We start from the raw sequence: 17,322 nt of genomic DNA, 5'->3' as shown, positions 1-17,322 counted from the left end.
ACAAATGAAATCGGACAAATTGTCAAATTTTAGAGTCAGAAATTGTGAAAATAGCAGATCTACATGCTCACAACGCCTCACAGTGGGAGGCGTTGTGAGCATGTAGATCGGCTATTTTCACAATAGAACGGAGGTTTTAAAATAGGAGGTTTTGCGTTTTGGCCATCGCACAGTAATAGCCTGATGAAGGTCAGAAAGATGTAGCAAATCGTCTAGACTTGACTTGATTTGTTGGATCTGACCCCCATGGGAAATGGAAAATGTACACTTTAAAGTTTTTATTTTCCATGAAGACATTACCGGTAATACAATATCCATGTACAATTCCTGTCACATCACTGATGCAATAGTGTTACGGTATGTATTGTGTAATCGGTTTGATGCATGACTTGTCTCCTCACATAAACAACTCAATTCTCTATAGCTTACTATTATATTTTCTTTCATCTACTGTATAAATGTTTCTATGTGAGAGCAATTAATCAAGTCCAATTCCTCGTATGTGAACAGACCAGGTCAATAACCAGTCTTCTCACTGTGATTCCCAGGGCTTCAGAAACCCGTACCACCATGGATACATGAACAGCTGGAGGATCTTTTTTGGTGTGGAGAAGAGGAGGTGAGTCACAAGAACTGCAGCTATGTTTGAACTACAACAAATATGGCTACGTGTCTAATCTAGGGTGACCAAAATATTCAGCCCCACAAACCGGGTCAATGTGCAAGCTCGTCGTGCCCGCCACACCATAGGTCAGGGGTCGGCAAAAGGTGGCACGCGGGCCAAAACTGGCCCCCCCGAAAAAGAATGTGGCCCCTCTGATTATTTTGAGATTTTTTTTTTTTCTCGCAAACTTTGCAAAGTAGCAAACAGAGCACTGACTGAATAGTGAGTGAACAGATTCAGAATCAACAGATCATCCACAGGTGGAGGCACAGCCCATCAGACCTATCATAGCAGCACACGGCACGTTCCAGCTAGTGTGGCTTTATGGCTCAGCCCGCAGCAGGCGAAACAGCGATGAGCCAAACAAGAAAACGCAGCACAGGTGCTGTTGTCACAGACTGTTGTTGCTTTTTTTACAAAGTTGAATTGTCAATATGGTAGGATGGTTGTTGTTGTAGCATTGGGTGCTACCTCAAGCTACTGAGTGCTCACAAGACAAGATGACAACGCACAATCAGTGGAGGAAAAAAAAAAACAGGTCAAATGCGACTGTTTGGTGATATTTTGGTTTTAAACCCAATGCTTCAACACATCAACAAGACATTGTGTTATCTAAGCCTGTTAATATTACAGTATGTGATGTGCTTGTATTCTTTTTTTCTTTTTTTTTCTTTTCTTTTTATCACAGATGCCTATGTCTTGTAAGGCAGTCTGTCTTGGAGTTCCAGTAACATTGTTTAACTATGAATTTCTTAAATTGGCCTTTCATTATATGTTTTGGCTAATCTAATGCCTTAGAAAAAAATTGGCCCGATGCCAAATCTAATTGCCGACCCCTGCCATAGGTGTTGCATACAGGGAAACATCAGTCTCAGCATTGAATTCAGACGCGCAATGTTTTCTGATTCCTTAGGTGAGCATGTTTACATGAAAAGAACATGATACACGTCTACTGTATTTAACCACTGAAAACAACTATTATTTAAATTCTGGCAAAAAAACAGGACAATTGTGTTGTGAAAAACGGGACATATAAGTGTTTTAGAGATAGTTGTCGACTCGGGACACGCAGCTTGAAACCGGGACATCTGGTCACCCGAGTCTAAATCTGCTTCAAATCACTTATTATTGTCACCTTCAACCCACCTTGTGATTAACGATTTAATTGTGTTTTTGTCGTTGACATTTACATTTCTGTTTGGCTTTTAGGCTTTGAAGTTGCACGTGGTAGATATGACACATAACCTAAATATTACAAATTACTGACATATTTGACAACTTTATACTTAAAAAAGAACGTTGATAGTGGAAATAGCCGATCTACAAGCTCACAGCGCGTCGCGATGCGACACGTATTTCCACTATTTTTTACTTTAAAAAAATATATGAACATTTTTCAACATAGGGACACGATTATGACGATTATGAAAAATAATCGCGATTATGTCAAATAATTGCGACTAGACGATTATGTAATAATTGTGACAGCCCTAATTGTCCACTGTCCTTTTTTCATTTCTTTTTTTTTTCATTTTTTTCATTTTTTTTTTCATTTTCTAATGTTGTTCTAATTGTCCACTGTCCTTGTCTCTCTGCCGTCAGTCACTGGGTGACGCGGGTCCTCCTGCCCTCCAGCCACCTGCCCGGAGGGGACGGCATCGTCTGGGACTGCACCTTCACCCGCCACGACCCCATGGCCATCTGAGACCTCCTGCACACGCACAACGTCGGGTCGTCTTGTGCCATTAGACGATTACAGTGACGGGGAGGAACGAGAGAGAAGGGGGTGCTAAGAGAGAAGGGGGTGCACCACACAGCTGGACTCGGGGCCATGGCGTGAGGTGGCCTCAGTGCAGCTGCAGAGTTCACGTATAACCTCTTCCTGAGTAGAGAGAGACACTAGAAACTCTGAAGTCTCCTCCAGTGGTTCTCAAAGTGGATTCCAGGGACTCTGTGGGTTCCTTTAGGGGGTCTAAAGCCCCTTTTCGACTGCAGCTTGAGCACCACACCACACCGCTCCACATAAAAATATCTGCATTTTCCATTACACAAAAGTACCCCATATCGGTAAGAAACAAATCGACCCTTTTAACTGTGATTATTATACAATATAAATGTGTATTACAACTATAATTATAATAAACTATAATGGATTGCAACTGTGACTATTATACACTATACATTACATATATCAATACATATATTAATATATTACTTTGATAACTATAATACACTAGAATAGATTATAATAGTGGCTATAATATATCTATAACTATATCCTGGTGGTCTAAATGAAAAGTCAGTGAGTGATCAGTCATTATGAAGTGTTTGGCCCTGTTTGGCCTAGCTCAGACCTACTCTAGATTGGATACTTTTTAGTACCACGTTTAGTACCACTTTCACACCACTCTACCCTGGTCCTTGTAGTGGAAAACCTGGCACAAGTGGGTGGTGTGGAGTGGTGTGGTGTTGGGCCATGTCAGTGGAAAAGGGGCTTAAATGGCGCCATACAAGTCTGTAACTCTGACAGTATACAATGATGGGTTAATTTGGTTCCATTTGTACACTGTCAGAGTTAGGGGAAGACCTTGAACTGTAAAAGTTGAAAAACACTGGTCTACTCTGTGCCTTTCACAAGTAAGCGCACAAGAACCCCAGGGAAACGCCCAGGAACGAGACTTGTTCTCCACTCTCTTTATGGATCAGGCCTCCCGGATCCGGATAGGAATGACCTCGTAATACCTTCTCTCTCGCTCCGTTGTGATTCTAAAAAGGGAGCGACCGCAACCGGGAACAATCTCGCCCATGCGTCATACAGTATACCAGCATTGCGTCACGACTGTGAAATTCTATTTTGTCATGTAGGACTGGAGATCTTCTCCCTTCGGCCACTAGCGGCAACAGCTCTGAGAACTCTTTGAGAACCGAGCCTTGGCAGAGGATTCTGGGTATTGTAGGATCAGACAAGCAAAGCGCCACGTTTTGCATGGGACACAAAAACCTGGGGGAAGCTTGAATCCATAGACATAAAAAGGTAGACGCCTCCTTCGGCTCTGGGGCGTCCGTCTTGGAGGATAGGTGACTTTTCCAAGACTGTACGGCTGCAGGCGTGGACACTTGCGCGTGTGTCACAGAAAGGGACGTTCGGTTGAATTGAAGTCCCGGAAAACATGCGCTGCGATTGGCCAGTAGTCACTTTGAGTGGCGGCGTGCTTTTGGCACTTCCGCACTTCTGCCCATCAAGTTTGACGGGTCTCTCCAATGGACTGCAGCGGCGGAAGAGGTATCTAGCTCAGGGGGTCCGGGGACCCCTAGGGGCTCTCAGAGTTACTACAGGAGGTCCTCCAAATCTTTGTGTGATAGAAACGTTTTTTCTCCTTTTTTTATATTAACCACTTGGAACCCTTAGCTTATTCTGAGAACTTTAGCCAAACATAGCAGATCTACAAGCTCACAACGCCTCGCGCTGCGAGGCGTTGTGAGCTTGTAGATCAGCTATTTTTTTGGCAAAGAGCTTTGGTGTAACGAGGGGAAAAAGAGACAACTAATTACAGAGTGAAAGGTCAAGTTTATTAAGTATTGACGGTTCAAGTGGTTAAATATCTGATGACACAAATTGACACAACATTCACTGATGATTGTGCTGTCAAACAATGACACTATATGGAATCTATGAACAGGATGTGGGGGTCCCTGCTTCATCTGTCTCTCAACTAAGGGGTCCTTGGCCTGAACACGTTGAAGACCCCTGATCTTGCTTTTTATATCTTTGCATCTCCGTTAAACTCGTTTCATATGTCTGGGACAGCAACACTCTTCTGCTGTTAGCCACTGTGAAGCTAGCGCACAGCTAGTGGGTCATAATGATGAGAATAATGGGCCAGAGCCTCTGCCTAAAGACCAAAAAGCCCAATATCTCCCCCCGGGCCAAGGGCAATTCTTCAGGGGCTTGCAGGGCTGTCGCAATTCACCCTTTGTCAAGTCCCGCCCGTTGTCCCGCCCCTCTTCGCACCCATTGGTTGCTGTGTCTTGATGGGACAAAAGTCCATTCTCTACTATTGAAATTCAGTTGCTTCTTATTGTTTTGTTTATTCAATTCTCATTTTAAACTTGGTTTCCAGTAAAAAAAAAAAAAAAAAAAAAAAGAGAGAGACTCTCAGGTGCAGTATAGTGACTGGGCATGTTTTTAAATGTTTTTATTTCTCCAAAAATGTAGTTTTAGCAAATTCAAAATAAAGAACCAGGGCGGGACAAGGCGGAAAGAGCCTGCTGGTTGGTCAGTTAGGGACCAATCAGAAGGCTGACAAAGGGTGAATTACACATTTAAGTTGACGATTAAATGTCACACAATACAAATGATTGTGATTACCGATGCATTGAATATTGGAACATATCAATACATTTTCCGTTTGCCTTTGAGGCTTCGTAATCAAACGGCGCAGAGGGCAGATCTGACCTAAAACCTAAATATACAAAGATATACAGTTATACTAAAATAATACAGTAAATGTAAAAGCTCACAACACGTCACTGTGAAGTGTTGTAAGCCTGTAGATCTGCTATGTCCGCTATTTGAAAATGTACCATTTACATTTTTAAAGATATTATGACGATTTTGCAAAAATAATTGCGATAACCTCAACTAATAGTGATTAAACAACTATGTAATAATTGTGACAGGCCTATACACTGGTGGTTAAGATGGTTGACTTCAGTGTCCCTTCCCACGTGGGAGACCCGGGTTCGAATCTCCTTCCGTTACACCAGGGGTTTTCAAAGTGGGTGCCGGGGCACCCTGGGGTGCCGTGACGGCAGTCCAGGGGTGCCGCGAGATAATTTGATAATATTTGGAATTTATTTGGACACTTGGAAATATTATTTAGTATCATATTAAACTTGAAGTACAAAGTTATTTTCAGTCAGTTCTAACCAAAATGGCTATTATCTCAACGTTTTCCTCGCAACATAATCACTAAAATATCGTCACTGTCGGGCAGAAACCTCGTACCTCCAAGTTTCAAATGTGTACGTCTTTTGGTAAAGCAAAGCCCTGCTTCATCATACAAGACTGTCACACAAAACTAGTGAAAACAGACGATCTACAAGCACACACCACCTTGCGATGCAACGCGTTGTGTGCTTGTAGATCTGCTGTTTTCACTAGTTTAGTACATTTTATAGATGATAAATACAAAACGAACGGTTTCGGACATACAAGGTTTCCACCCGACAACGACGATATGCTATAAATATAAGGTACTGGGAGTGAAAATTATAATGTAGGGGTGCCTCGGATTAAAAAAAATATTCATGGGGTGCCCTGAGACAAAAAAGTTTGGGAACCCCTTCCGTTACACGAGGATCATGTTCATTTCATTTTCTCTGTGGGACGCGAACCGCGACGTACAGAAGCACTGGTTTTGACTGACACTATGGGCGCGTTCGGAAATGCGCACTCAACGCACTGGTGTGCCATGTTGTCGTTCGTTTATTCGGTGCACTTGGTGCGTTGTCGTTCGGAAATCCAGTGCGCGGCGCACTGGTGTGTTGAGTGCACGCACTCACCAACCCTACTCAGAAGATGGGGTTAGGCGGTGTGGTGCGGTAGTGCGGTGTTCTGATTGGTTGGTTTTCATGGCCGTGTCTCGAATGCTTCTCAGCTGTGAACAATGGAGGAAATTACCGCAAAATACAGCACTTGCAGCTTAATTGGTCGTTTGGGCTTGATAGTTTCACACGCATCAAGATGTAAACTAACAGCAGGTGTGCCAATGTTATGAATTACATCTCCTTTCAATAGCAACGTTACGTTAGCATACTTAGCAACTACTGCTTTTCAGAAAGTTTAGGCTACTGAAAAAGCACACAGCTCTGCCTCTTAAAACTGGTCGTTCGTAAATAAGCCACACTGAACGCACTATACAACGACACGCCCACTGCACTCACTACACCGAGCACACACCCGGTGCGGGTTTCCGAACGCACCCTATGGTTGTTTGTGGTGCCAAAGACACGCTGACCAATGAGGTGTGCTCGTTCTTCACCACCTGAGAAACGGGACATCACCACTTCTGACTAGGGATGTGACAATACGAAAATGTCATATCACGATTATTATAGACAAAATGTACAATATTATCACGATAATCAAAAGCCATTATCCTGGTTTGGAATTTTGCCAACAAATAGCAGATCTACAAGCTCACAACACATGTCGCCACGCGTTGTGAGCTTGTAGATCTGCTATTTGTTGGCAAAGACATTTGATATAGAGTCAGAAAAAGACTGTATCAAGTACGTATATTATAAGTACCTTTTACCAATTATAGGGGGTTTAAGTGGTACCGGATGTGCAGCTCAGCAAATACAAGGTGAATTGAACCCAGTGCATGACGGAGGACGACATCACAATGAATTAAATCTCCACGGTACGATTATGAGTGTTTTTTTCATCACGATAAACGATAATATCGCTTATCGTCCCATCCTTACCCGTACGTCCATAAAAACGGTGTGTTCCAACGGATGCAATGAATGCAGTTATGATTCAGTCACAAGCTCACCACTTTCAACCTGGCCTCTACATGTTTTAGCATGTCAGCATAGATGACATATTCAAATGTAGCTATGAAAAGAACATGAGGTTTTTGGCCATCAGTGATGGCAGGGGTGGGCGATATGGAAAAATACAATATCATGATATTTTCCCAAGCTGTATCACGATACACGATTTTATCATGATTCTTTTTCACGTTGGTTTGTATGCTTATTTTTCAAGTTACTTGACAAACACTAGACTCTCTGGGTTCCTTTTGGGAGGTCTGAATTGAACTTTACAAGTATGTAACTCTGACAGTATACAAATTGTATAGAGTTAAGGGGAGTCCTTGACATTTTAAAGTTTGAGAACTACTGATTTAGACCAAAATGCAGGTTTAATTGAATTCTGCAATGAATCTCTGTATTAACAACCAGTAAGACTCCCTAATCGGGAGATAAGCGACCGTAGGTCGCTTATCCCCCAGGGACCCCCAGGGAGCTGGGGGTCCCTGGGGCTCGGGGGGTCCTTGGAGGTTGTAGTTTGGCAGGCAAGGAGTGTGTGTGCAAAATGTGGCATGGATCGGGTCAACGGTTGCGGAGATATGAGCAGGGAAAAAGTGTGACGTGTGACCACATTTGGTCATTTTTTACATCTGGGGGTCCCCCAGGGACCTGGGGGTCCATGGGGCTCCGGGGGTCCTTGGAGGTTGTAGTTTGGCAGTCAAGGAGTGTGTGTGCAAAATTTGGCATGGATGGGGGCAACGGTTGTGGAGATATGAGCAGGGCAAAAGTGTGACGGACGGACTGACTGACTCACTCACTCACCCACGGACAGCCTGTGGAGGTTTTGGTAGTAAATGCGACCTACGGTCGCAATTAAACAGGATTTTTTTACAAGGCTCCCTCGTATCACGATATATACAATACCTCTGAAAAGGCATATCGTGGAGACATTGTATCGTCTCAACGATAATTATCACCTTATCTCCCACCCGGTACTGATGAACTGATCTTTGCTTTGGTTGGTTTAGACAGGATCAATTTTCAGAAAATCAGAACCCCGAAGGCATTTTGCGAATATTTATTATATACAACTGTTCTAGGGGTATTAAGGGATGCTGAATCCGAATTTGCTGTATATAATGCTCAAAAATGTTCCTAAATGGCTCAAAATTGAGAAATCCAACATGGCCGCCACTGCAAGACTGAAATCTATTTAAGTGCAAATCTTTTTGACTAAACAAGGTAGAAACTTGAACTAAATGTGTTTTTCTAGGTTAGCCTACATGGGGAATTTGAAATTCTATCCTGATTTTAGCTCAGATATGAATAATTGGCTTGAAACTCATACATGTATAGCAGAAAAGGTTCATTATTGATGCATAATTCGTCAAACAGAAACAAAAGCAGGATGAACCATGGTTTTATTCATCAAAACTCTTTTGATTTAGATTTTTCTATCAACAAGTCATATATACAAATTATATACGTATAGTCCTTAAAGGGCCAGTTCACTTCTGGGACAACCAGATCTTATTTTATTGTTGTTTGGGACAAGATCAACACAATCCTGAGTATTTTTTTGTGTTCAATCTGTGTTTTGAGATATCTTTGTATTTCAGCATGAATGATGATGCATTTTGCATCACATGAGTCATCATGCTGCATCATATGATGCAAAATGATGACTCATCTCAAACAGAGACTCATCATATATTCTGAAATACTAAAATATCTCAAAACACAGATTGAACACAAAAACTTACTCAGGATTGTGTTGATCGTGTCCCAAACAACAATAAAATAAGATCTGGTTGCCCCAGAGGTGAACTGGCCCTTTAATATGAAGGTAGGCTACATTAATTTAACCTATTTGCAGTCATCAATATTTCGAGCAGATGTCATAGGTATCTTGCAGCTGCATGCATCCAATTCCACTTTTCCTGAATAGAATGGATTATAATATAATATAATAGTATTTTACCATATCAATAAAAGTAAATGTACTTGGGAATACTTCTTAGTCTTACTGTAATCCTTACTGTGGCAGCTTATTCAGTCTTCCTCAGTGTTCCGGAAAGTGTTGAGTTTTTTGCAGTTGCATACATGCCATATGACTCTTTCTGGATAGAATAGAAGAGAAGGGTATACAACTTGTATAGCCAGCACAAGTACATCAGGGTAGGGTTCATCAATCTGTCAACATCTAAGAGTCTAGAGTATGCAGTCTAGTATGCTAGTATTCTCTAAAATTACCAAATCCCATTAGTACAATCTATTATAAATACATACCTGCAGCTGCAGTGTTGGCTGAGGCACTCCTTTGTACACCCACATGAAGTGAACTCCCTACAGGCGTTGGGCATAGGTGGCAGAGAGAGTAGCTGTGGCACTAGCTGGCCTTCCTTGATCATCCATCCCATTTCCTCCACTGGAGGAAGATTGGGGTGTGGCAGGTGAGCTTGATTCCATATAGTTGCTTGATAGTGTGCACGCATGATATGGAACCTCACAGCATCTGTGGTTGGTGGCTCTTGGGGGACTCTTACTCATGCTTTGTTGCATGAATCAACATCAGGCACACCATAGATCTTACAAATGAATGTTTCTGATGATGTCACAATATCCTCCGTGAAAGTGCCCTTCCCAAAGCCAGCAAGATCAGTGTGATGTTGTTCGAACACCTGCCAGGCTGTCTTCTTTCCGTGGCCGCTGAACTGAGACACACTGTCACATCCAGTAAGGGCATGGAAGGCAAGGAGTGTGTCCAGTTGATCCTCAGACAGTATCCTGTGAATTTCATGCACTGGAAAAATCTTTGGGTCCTTTGATGTCCCAGCTTTCATGTAGACATATAGGTACATCTGATCTGATCTTGAAGTCTCCTCCCTGAGTGCTGACCACGAGGAAGCTGATGCACGACTGATACACGATGCAAGCTGATACACGACTGATCCTTTACTGTATCCATGCACCGATGGAAACAGTAGTCGTGTCAGCACGTGACACAGACGTGCTTCTACTACTGCTTGCTCACTTTGACAAAATCAGATGTACCTATGTCTACATGAAAGCTGGGACATCAAAGGACCCAACATTTTTCCCGGTGCATGAAATTCACAGGATACTGTCTGAGGATCAACTGGACACACTCCTTGCCTTCCATGCCCTTACTGGATGTGACAGTGTGTCTCAGTTCAGTGGCCATGGAAAGAAGACAGCCTGGCAGGTGTTCAAACACCATCACACTGATCTTGCTGGCCTTGGGAAGGGCCCTTTCACAGAAGATATTGTGACATCATCAGAAACATTCATTTGTAAGATATATGGTGTGTGTGCCTGACGTTGATTCATGCAACAAAGCACGAGTAAAGTTATTCTGCAAAGGTCGTCCCCAAGAGACTCTGCCACCAACCACAGATGCTGTGAGGTTCCATATCATGCGTGCACACTATCAAGCAACTACCGGTATATGGAATCAAGCTCATCTGCCACACCCCGATCTTCCTCCAGTGGAGGAAATGGGATGGATGATCAAGGAAGGCCAGTTAGTGCCACGGCTACTCTCTCTGCCACCTATGCCCAAAGCCTGCAGGGAGTTCACTTCATGTGGGTGTACAAAGGAGTGCCTCAGCCAACGTTGCAGCTGCAGGTATGTATGTATAATAGATTGCACTAATGGGATTTGGTAATTTTAGAGAATATCAGCCTACTAGACTGCATACTCTCTTCTAGACTCTTAGATGTTGACAGATTGATGAACCCTACCCTGATGTACTTGTGCTGGCTATAAACGTTGTATCCCCTTCTCTTCTATTCTATCCAGAAAGAGTCATATGGCATGTATGGAAACATGCAACTGCAAAAAACTCAACACTTGCCGGAACACTGAGGAAGACTGTGAATAAGCTGCCACAGTAAGGAGTACAGTAAGAAGTATTCCCATGTACATTTACTTTTATTGATATGGTATTATATTATAATCCATTCTATTCTATTCAGGAAAAGTGGAAGTGGATGCATGCAGCTGCAAGATACCAATGCCATCTGCTCGAAATATTGATGACTGGCTGCAAATAGGCTAAATTAATGTAGCCTAAATTAATGTAGCCTACCTTCATATTAAGGACTTAATATACTTTGCATATATGACTTTTTGTAAGAAAAATCTAAATCAAGAGTTTTGATGAATAAAACCATGCGGTTCATCCTGCTTTTGTTTCTGTTTGATGAATTATGCATCAATAACGAACCTTTTCTGCTATACATGTATGAGTTTCAAGCCAATTATTCCTGTCTGATCTAAAATCAGGATAGAATTTCAAATTCCCCATGTAGGCTAACCTAGAAAAACACATTTAGTTCAAGTTTCTACCTTGTTTAGTCAAAAGGATTTGCACTTAAATAGATTTCAGCCTTGCAGTGGCGGCCATGTTGGATTTCTCAATTTTGAGCCATTTAGGAACATTTTTGAGCATTATATACAGCAAATTTGGATTCAGCATCCCTTAATACCCCTAGAACAGTTGTATATAATAAATATTCGCAAAATGCCTTCGGGACTTTATACAAGCACATTTTCAGAAATGCTGCCTTGTCTAGTTTCCTTGATCTTGGTTTCATTTCAGGTGTGTGTGTGTGTGTGTGTGTGTGTGTGTGTGTGTGTGTGTGTGTGTGTGTGTGTGTGTGTGTGTGTGTGTGTGTGTGTGTGTGTGTGTGTGTGTGTGTGTGTGTGTGTGTGTGTGTGTGTGTGTGTGTGTGTGTGTGTGTGTGTGTGTGTGTGTGTGTGTGTGTGTGTGTGTGTGTGTGTGTGTGTGTGTGATGTTTAAGTGCTGAAATGAACATCGATACAGGAATGTGTGCCTTGTGAAGTCTGGAGAAGGTGTGTCTGTCCAACCAACACTAATCCCTGTCAGAATCTGTTTCCTCTTCGTACTGTTAAGTGTTCCGTCTCTAGAACAGTGGTTCTCAAACATTTCATGTCAATGAGTATTTGGAAAGATGTGTGCATTCTGTGTTGTCCAAAATGTGTTTTTTCTACAAGTTCACAATGTTGTTTCATTCGACGGCTATTTTTGAATAGGCAATTGTCTGTTAGCGAAGGAAATTCACCCCTGAGACACTTGCTTTGAGCCGTGATTTTTGGTTTCGCCAATAAGGACGGCTGCTTGGCTACTTAGTCTTTGAAGTGGAACCCCAGTCTGCACTGGAGCCCGACAGATACCAGATTTTTGGATCCAATGCCCATTCTGATTTAGGAGGGTCCTTGGCCACCAATTATCAATGTTTTGACTGATATTTTTAAATCTATTTGAAAAAAACTTAAAGATTGTCCACACATTTTAAACCACCTTCTGTAGAATGTTTTGATTGCTTTGATTAACATTTTTTCCCCCCTGCAATCTGGATAGACCTACTGTAAATTGGCCTGCCAGTGTAAACATAGCCTTGCTGCCTCTTCATCCCAGTATGGAAAGCTATGCATGCAACCAGTAGCAGTGTTTTACTTTAACAATATGGCGGCCTGCCCTCATAACCATGGTAGGCCAGGGGCCAATTCTGATATCTTCACAAATTGTTACCACCCAAGGTGACTGTACATTTTTGACTTCCTACATGTCTCTAGTTTACATTTTGGTATGATAACCCTTTCTGAGACCCAGCTTAATTGATGTTATCAGCCGCTAGAGTCGGTCTCCCATCGACTTTCTATACAGGAGGAAAATACCCAGAAATCTTTTTCCTGGTTATTTAAGTAGCATGTGAGGGGTCTAACTAGGGGTTTGTCATGATGCTGAATCCATTGCAAGCATTTGTTTTGCATAAAAAAACATTCCTTGGGCTACAAATGGCCCCACAAAACGATGGTTTAGTGATGAAAAATGAGACATGTAGGAAGTCAAAAATGTAAAAAATGTGCGGTCACCTTGGGTGGTACCAATTTGTGAAGATTGGCCCCAGGCCTAATGGGTACTATTCTTCAAACAGCTCTGATAGGCCACTGTGTTGTGTTCATTTCAGAATTGAAAATCGCTTATCATTCATTCCCCTTTCAATTCCTTTGCCACCAATGACACAGAAATAACTCATGCCCTGGTTGCCATAGTAGACATGACTGTGATTGTGGATTGACCAATGGGAGCTATGCTCCAGCTGTTTGTTTTTCAGTGTATATCAATGACTTCATGGGTTTTTGATTAAAAAGTAAATACGATATCGGTTTAAAAAAAATGTTGATCTTCATTTTAAAACAAGACATTTATTTATTGAACATGTTTTAACCATTATCTCAACTGTGACATTAAAACAAATTTCATACAAAAAATATGTGTTTTATTTTTTTTATTGACATGAACTTTAATGTTAACTTAAGACATTTTAAATATCGTCCATATATCCTCGACACGAAGGTCTGAACTTAACAATCCAAGCTATAGTATCTGCCTTCCTTCAAATATCGAACAGTCAAATAAAAAGGCAAAAAGGTTCAGTGTATCTATACATATCTCCTCTTTAAAGTCACAATAACATTCCTCAACAGTTAAAATAATGTTGCTCGTGTAAAAATTAAACATAAAAATCAGTTTCTTCTCAATGTCAGTGGAAGTGTGTCGCCAGAAGAATGCAGCTGGCGTTCATCTCCGCGTCATTCGTGTGCTGATAATGCAACAGATTTGTGTGCACGTTGTGCGTTGTGAGTGGAGAATAATTGGCACGTAATAACAGACCGCTTTCACTGGTCCCGATTTTATGAACCTCACCCAGAATTGGCGGATCCAAAACAATCCTTAAATCAAACGTCTCGACTGCTTTTAAGACAGGTCGCCCACTCACTACATTCGTCTCTCTCAGTGCCTGGCTATACTGTACGTGAAGTGCTGTTTCAGATGTGGTACTTGGCAGTGGCTTTATTATAAAGGAAACTAACGCTGGTGCGAATGCGTTTGTGGCCATGAGGCATCTGAACGCAGATAACAGCCTGAAATGTGTGATAAACCAGAAACAACTCCTTGGTAACGTTGCTGACATAATACAAAAATAAACCTTCTCGCCACACTTCAATCGTTGCACCGAGCGATCTGTCAAAAAGCCTTAAGTCAGTCCAATTGTTCATTTGTGCGTTCGTCAAAACAGAAGTCGTAATAGAAAAGGAGGAGAGCGGAAGGACGGAAAATGAACTTATGAAGTTAAGTGTAAGTATAGATAAGAAATGAATTCCAGGGACTTTGTGGGTTCCTTTAGGAGGGTCTAAATGGACCCATACAAAAATGTAACTCTGACAGTGTACAAATGGAACCAAATGAACCCTGTACAAATGGAACCAAATGAACCCTGTACAAATGGAACCAAATGAACCCTGTACAAATGGAACCAAATGAACCCGTCAAATGGAACCAAATGAACCCGTCATTTGTACAATGTCAGAGTTAAGGGGAGACCTTGAAATGTTAAAGGACAACTTTGGTTTTTTTTTTACAACGAGGGTTCATATTTTAGATTGTAATTAGAGAAAAAGTGAGTGTTAAAATGTTTTCATTTGCTTCGTTCTATTGTTTTATCGCGTTTACTGTGCTAAAATGTGGGGCATGCGTACGCATGGGGGCATGCGTACAAGTGGCTAAATATGTCTTTTTAGACAATAAGCCAGCAATTATTGCTATTTACAGTAACACTTCTCGCCCCCATAAGTCACATCCAACCATGAAAGGTTGCGTTGTATCTTGGGAATGGGCGTATTCTGTGTAAAATGACATATTTAGCCACTTGCACGCATGCCCCCAGCCACTGAAATAAGAATCTCTAAAACAATAGAAAGAAGTAAATTAAATACTTTTAACACTCATCTTTTACATTCTTTAATTACAATCTAAAATATGAACCCTTGTTGTAACAAAACTAAAGTTGTCCTTTAACCCATTTAGAACGGGTACACATTTTGTGTATCATTATTTTATGCTTTAACTATTGAAAAATAGCAGATATACAAGCTCACAGCGCGGCACCGAGTGCCGCGCTGCGAGCTTGTAGATCTGCTATTTTTGAAAAGTCGTGAACATTAGAATTTTGACCCGATTCTATAAGTGTCTTTTGAATCCTTCTAATTCTAGGCCTAAATGGGTTAAAGTTTGCGAGATAGCAAGATAGGAGGAGGTCCAGAGAGGAGGGGTGAAAGTGAAGGAGTTTGTCCCAGCAGAGAGTGCTGCTGCCTGGGAACGGAGGCTTGGATCCTCCTGGGCCTCTCAGCCTTCCTGGAGGTTGTCCTCCAACCTCGCTCCTCTCCCAAGCTGAGCCAGGGGGTTCAGAGGTTCAGGATGAAAGTGTGTGGGGCGGGTCGACTGAACCCATCACCTGCCTCCTGGGCTTCCCAACAGGAACCTGTGATGTGAATGACACAAACAAGAGTTTTGGTATTAACCCATTTAGAACGGGTACAAGTTTGTGTATCATTATTTTATGCTTTAACTATTGAAAAATAGCAGATATACAAGCTCACGCTCGTAGATCTGCTATTTTTGAAAAGTCGTGAACATTTGAATTTTGACCCGATTCTATAAGTGTCTTTTGAATCCTTCTAATTCTAGGCCTAAATGGGTTAAATACTTGACAGCACTATCATCTGTGTAGGTTGGATTAATGTGTATTTTCATAAATTTAACCACTTGAACAATCAATACCTACTAGTCTGCTCTTCTTTTCCCTCTACACCAAACCTCTGTGCCAAAAAATAGCGGATAGATCTGCTACTTTTGGGCTAATGTTCCACTAAAAGAATAGGGATGCTAGGGTTCAAGTGATCCCCTGAAGTAACTCTGAGGACCCCCTAGGGCAGGGGTTTTCAAAGTGGGTGCCGGGGCACCCTGGGGTGCCGTGACAGCATTCCAGGTGTGCCGCGAGATCATTTGATAATATTTGGAATTTATTTGGACACTTGAAAAAACTATTTAGTATATTTTATATTTGAAGCACAAAGTTATTTTCCGTCAGTTCTAACCAAAATGGCTGTTATCTCAACGTTTTCCTCTCAACATAATCACTAAAATATGCTATAAATATAAGATGCTGGGAGTGAAAATGATGAATATAATGTAGGGGTGCCTCGAATGAAAAATATATGTATGGGGTGCCCTGAGCAAAAAAAGATTGGGAACCCCTGGCATAGATAACAGTAGGGATGCTCCGATCATGTTTTTGGAGCCCGATTCCGATCGCCGATTTATTTTTTCATGATCTACCGAAACCGATTTATTTTCAAAGGAAAATATAACCTCTGTTATAGATGATTATTGATTAATTAGTTAAACATATTTCTATTGTGTAGAATTATTAACTATTCTGTAGTAATAAAATACAATGTCAAATACAAAACATTAGCATGCCATGCAGTTGAAATATTGCAAACAGGGGCGGAGCGGCCGCTTACCGGCCCGCGGACCATGGGGCCCGGCCGTCAGACGATCAGATCACATGGATCTTTAGTTTAGCCTATTATTTGGACACACTTTGCGTTCTCCGCCTCTAGGTGGGGCAGGCGGGCCCATTTAAAACTTAATCATCATCATCAACAGCTGCCCATTGTCGCACACTTACATCATCATCAATCACTTGTCAGTCAACACAAGCCAGCTAGCCTTCAGCAATGTGTTGTTTACGCATGGCTTAATCATGAGCGGAAATGCATATAAACTGTGCCAAGCGGTGATTGTCAAAATTGAAAAGGGTTAAAAACTAATTGAGAAGCACATTGGGACAAAGGAGACTTACTGGACTGACTGGCCATGCTGTCAATAGAAAGTGAACGAGGCAAAGAAACTGGGCATACAAAAATACAAGTGGATGATTTTGCAGAGCAGAGTGTGGAGTCCCCTTCGAATAGTGGTGAGTAGGCTTATATATGCTTACTTTGAAGGCTATAGAGCTCATGGGCTGCTGTCCCTGTGCCAATGTTTCCTAAGCAGTTCACCAATCTAACTATTGATATTTTATTTTAATACTGTGAGTGTTGCTCATTGGTGCTGTTGATGCTGTTTTGATTGATGTGGTTTCAAAGTTGCTTTCTGCAATGGTGGTCGGTCATTGTGGCTTGCATACGGGCCCGGTGTTCACTTGTTCCGCCAGTG

General features: G+C 41.8%; 2 protein-coding genes across 2 annotated transcripts in view; one reads left to right on the top strand and one right to left on the bottom strand.

The window, feature by feature from the left end:
* Positions 1 to 4,089, top strand: part of zdhhc16b (zDHHC palmitoyltransferase 16b) — a 36,274-nt gene extending 32,185 nt beyond the window's left edge. Inside the window, exons 10-11 of the mRNA XM_080747967.1 lie at positions 549 to 619; positions 2,267 to 4,089. Coding sequence (XP_080604093.1) covers positions 549 to 619; positions 2,267 to 2,369 — 174 coding nt within the window. The 3' untranslated portion in view covers positions 2,370 to 4,089. The remainder of the gene's footprint in view (positions 1 to 548; positions 620 to 2,266) is intronic.
* An 11,152-nt stretch (positions 4,090 to 15,241) lies between these two features.
* LOC308303563 (MMS19 nucleotide excision repair protein homolog) overlaps positions 15,242 to 17,322 on the bottom strand; it is a gene marked incomplete at its 5' end in the record, with an annotated part of 89,914 nt that continues 87,833 nt past the window's right edge. The window contains one exon of the mRNA XM_080747963.1: positions 15,242 to 15,580. Within this exon, the coding sequence (XP_080604089.1) occupies positions 15,550 to 15,580 (31 nt within the window). The 3' untranslated portion in view covers positions 15,242 to 15,549. The remainder of the gene's footprint in view (positions 15,581 to 17,322) is intronic.

Source organism: Nannobrachium achirus, assembly GCF_963921795.1.
Source record: "Nannobrachium achirus genome assembly, chromosome: 18".
NCBI lineage: Eukaryota > Metazoa > Chordata > Actinopteri > Myctophiformes > Myctophidae > Nannobrachium > Nannobrachium achirus.
This window is presented reverse-complemented; position numbering and strand designations above follow the sequence as displayed.